This window comes from Crocuta crocuta, unplaced genomic scaffold (assembly GCF_008692635.1).
Source record: "Crocuta crocuta isolate KB4526 unplaced genomic scaffold, BGI_CrCroc_1.0 scaffold110, whole genome shotgun sequence".
Taxonomy (NCBI): domain Eukaryota; kingdom Metazoa; phylum Chordata; class Mammalia; order Carnivora; family Hyaenidae; genus Crocuta; species Crocuta crocuta.
The window spans coordinates 2,095,000-2,098,451 of record NW_027527386.1 but is presented as its reverse complement, the minus strand read 5'-3'; the positions used below and the strand labels follow the sequence as shown (position 1 = coordinate 2,098,451).

The 3,452-nt window shown below is 63.2% G+C and overlaps 1 protein-coding gene across 1 annotated transcript in view; it reads left to right on the top strand.

Moving 5' to 3' along the window:
• Window positions 1-2,980: 2,980 nt before the first annotated feature.
• The window catches only part of SHD (Src homology 2 domain containing transforming protein D), a 6,190-nt gene continuing 5,718 nt past the window's right edge, over window positions 2,981-3,452 (top strand). The window contains exon 1 of the mRNA XM_077752110.1: window positions 2,981-3,358. Within this exon, the coding sequence (XP_077608236.1) occupies window positions 3,062-3,358 (297 nt within the window). The 5' untranslated portion in view covers window positions 2,981-3,061. The remainder of the gene's footprint in view (window positions 3,359-3,452) is intronic.

Genomic DNA, 3,452 nt, shown 5'->3' with positions numbered 1-3,452 from the left:
CCGTGTCCTCCCTTAGACTAAGGGCACCTAAAAGCTGGGCCACATCTCTCGCATCAGAGTGGAAGCCCCGGAGGTCGGAGCCATGCCTCTTTCATCAGACTGAATGCTTCAGACTGGGAGCCTATTAAGCACGCACCTGTCCTCCATCAGCCTGAGGCTCCTGAGGTCCAGACCATGTCTCTCTCATCGGACTGTGAGTTTCAAAAGGCAAAACTGTCAAGGAGCTTCTCAGGGCTGAGATCAGAGTAGGGGCTCCTAAGGCGAGGCCGTGTCTCCTCGATCAGATCAGAGTAAGGGCTCCTAAGGCGGGGCTGTGTCTCCTCCATCAGATTAGGAGTGTTCAGGCCTCACCATGAGCCACCCCCAAGGGTCCCTTCTTATCGTGGTGCCTTGGCTCCCTGCCCCCCCTCCAGACTGGCTGCTCTCTGACAGAAGGGTGACAGGACAGCCCCCGCCAGGGACCCCAGCTGGCTCCTCCCTCAGGTCCCAGCCCCCTAAAGCATATACTGAGCACATACTGAGCACCTACTGTGTGCCTTGCAGTAGAATAGTATTTGTCCGTAAGAGGAGCGAGGCGCTACGACATGGGTGGACCCTGGACCCATGACAGTGTCAGGGAGAGAACCAGACACAAAAGCCACATAGTGTGAGATTCCGTGTGTGTGAAATGTGCAGAGCAGGCTCGCCCACACGGGCCGAGAGTGGACTAGAGGTGCCAGGGGCCAGAGGAATCAGGAGCATAGACCTAGGCTGCTGATGGGGGTGGGGTTCCTTTTGGGGGTGATGGGAATGTTCTGGAATTAGTGGTGATGGTTGCACGATCTTGAGAACATTCTCAACCTGAAACGTGCATGCCAAGTAGGTAAAGCGCAGCAGGTATGCGAATTGTACCTCAAAAGGAAAAAAAAAAAAACCCAAGGTGCTGCCCACAGCGTCCCCAAAGCGCTCAGCAGAGGCTGGCTGTCTCTGGCCCATCTCAGAGCCGGGGAGACAGTCCAGGTCACCACCCAAGGTCAGGGGGCTGGGATTCCAGAAACAGCCACACCCAGGAGAGGCCCCTGATAAACTGCCTCCCAGACGAGGGGTGCGGGGGGGGAGGGAGGGACCCTCAGCCCAGGACCCCCAGAGCCCCCCACCCGCTCCCCACTGTCCACCCAGCGGCCCCCTCCTCTCTCAGTCAACACGCTGAAACCCAAGAGTTGTTGCAGCTCTTCAAGGGCACACGGCAAGGTCGTGGCTCTCCGCACCCGGGGGCCTGGATCTCTGCACCCCCCATCTCTAGCCCCTCGCCTCCTGGAACCCCTTCCAGGTCCCGTCCTCCGTAGGGCGGGGCGGGGGGCGGGGNTTGTTGCTGCTCAGAGAGGGCGGGGGTGGGGGCACATGGTTGGAGGGCCAAGCAGGAGGAGGAGCAAGTTCAACAGGTTCATGTGGGCGACACAGTCAAAGCAGGAGAGAGGAAGACCCGTGGGAGCCTCTGCTGTCCTGAGAGGCTTTGCCTTGTCAGCTCTGGACCTCAGTCTCTCCACCTGCAAAATGGGGCTAACCGCAAGCGCCGGGGAGGGGGCGGGAGATGGAGAAACACTAATTCCATGAAGACACTTCCGTGGGTCTCGAATGCCAACACCCCAGCCGGTCCATATCAGGGCGTGCAGGCAGCAACGAGCTGCCGGGTGGCTCTGAGCAGGTCCTCCCCCCGTGCCTCGGTTTCCCCATGGGAAAAAATAACTCACTCCTTTCTGGCAATCCTTCCTCGGGCTCCCTGGGGGGTTGCCTGTGAGAAGCCCCACTTTTCAAACGAGGAAAGCAAGGCGCAGACAGCATAGACCTTGCCCCGACCCACTGTTCTTCCCCAGGGACATTTTCACGACACTGTCAGCTCCGGCTTCTCTCTGATCCTCCCTCCCCTGCCAGCCACAGGCACCTGCGCAGCCTGGGGGAGGGGGCACTGGGGTCCCATTCTCCCTGATCACCCCCCCCCTTTTACTTCAGCGTTAGCGGGAGCTCAGCAAGCCCCCTTATGATGAAAGAAAAGCCCCGTTTGCTCTGGAATTGTCCAGCCCACCTCTCTGCTCCCCTTACCCCCAAATGCTTAGTGTCCTCACCCCCAGACAGTCGCAGCTGCCAACAGGCACCCAGGCCAGGCGAGACCCCTCTCATTTCCGTCCCCCTCCCTGCCTCCACCCCAGAAGCCACAAAGGGACAGATGCTGAGGACACGCGCCAGGCACAGATAGCATCTCCCTTCCCATGGCCAGCTGCCCCAGCCCCCTTCCCCCATGCTGCAATTGGTCCCCTGGGGAGGGGGGTGCAGAGCAGAGTCCCCCGTCCCTTCCTGTCGCCTCCCCACTTGCTTCGGAGGCATCAATATCAATTTTAGCCAGTGACCTCTGGAAGGATCTGATGGTCAGTTGCGCCGCCAGATCCTGGCTCAATTTCAACCCTCAGTCGTGGTCGCTCTCACCCCCTCTGCTGGTCAGTTTCACCCCTTCTGGCGGTCAAATCCAGACCCCCCATTTCCCGGCCAATTTCCACCTCGCCTCCTCTCTCCTCCTCTCCTCCCCGCCNGGGCCGCGGCTGGGGGCCGGCAGGGGCGGGGGCGTGCGCGCGCGCGCCCCCTCCCCAAAGTCCCCCTCCCGGCCGCGGCGGGTAAAGTCTCTCCGAAAGCGTGAAGGGGGAATGGAGGAGGTTTTATTTCCCTTTGTGCCGGTGGCTGGGGTTGGATCGAGGCGGCCGGGCCGGGGGCCGCTGGACCCGGGCTNCGGGAGCTTCCGCGGATGCCCGTCGCCTGGGCCCGGCCACCCAGCGCTCGGCGTTCAGGGCCCTGCGGGGCGCTCCCTTCCCCGCCGTCCTTGCGGAGCCGGGCTAAGGTGGACTTTTCCTCTCCTGCCTCCTCTGCCTCCTGTTCTCCTGNACACCTGGTCTTCCCCCCTCCCCCCTTCCTCCCCCTCCCGCTTTCTCCCCTCCCCCCATCTTCCCTGGGGACTCTTCGGAGAACGGGGCCGGGAAGGGGGCGTGTGGGTCCCCCTCTGACGGCGGCCAGGTTTGGCGTGACACACGCACACATGGCCAAGTGGCTGCGGGACTACCTGAGCTTCGGCGGCCGGAGGCCCCCTCCGCAGCCGCCCGCCCCCGACTACACGGACAGCGACATCCTGAGGGCCTACCGCGAGCAGAAGAATCTGGACTTTGAGGACCCCTATGAGGACGCGGACGGCCGCCTGGAGCCCGAGCCCGCCGGCGGCGCGGACGCCAAGGGCCTCGGAGACGCCAAGTACGACTCTCCCAAGCACCGGCTCATCAAGGTGGAAGCCGCCGACATGGCCAGGGCCAAGGTCCTGCTGGGCAGCCCTGCGGAGGAGGTGCGTGGCTACGTCTCCGGTGCGCGGCGGCCCCAGGAGAGCCGCGGGCGGGGGCGGGGGGGGCCAGTGGGCCCCCTGGATGTGGGGGAGCTGG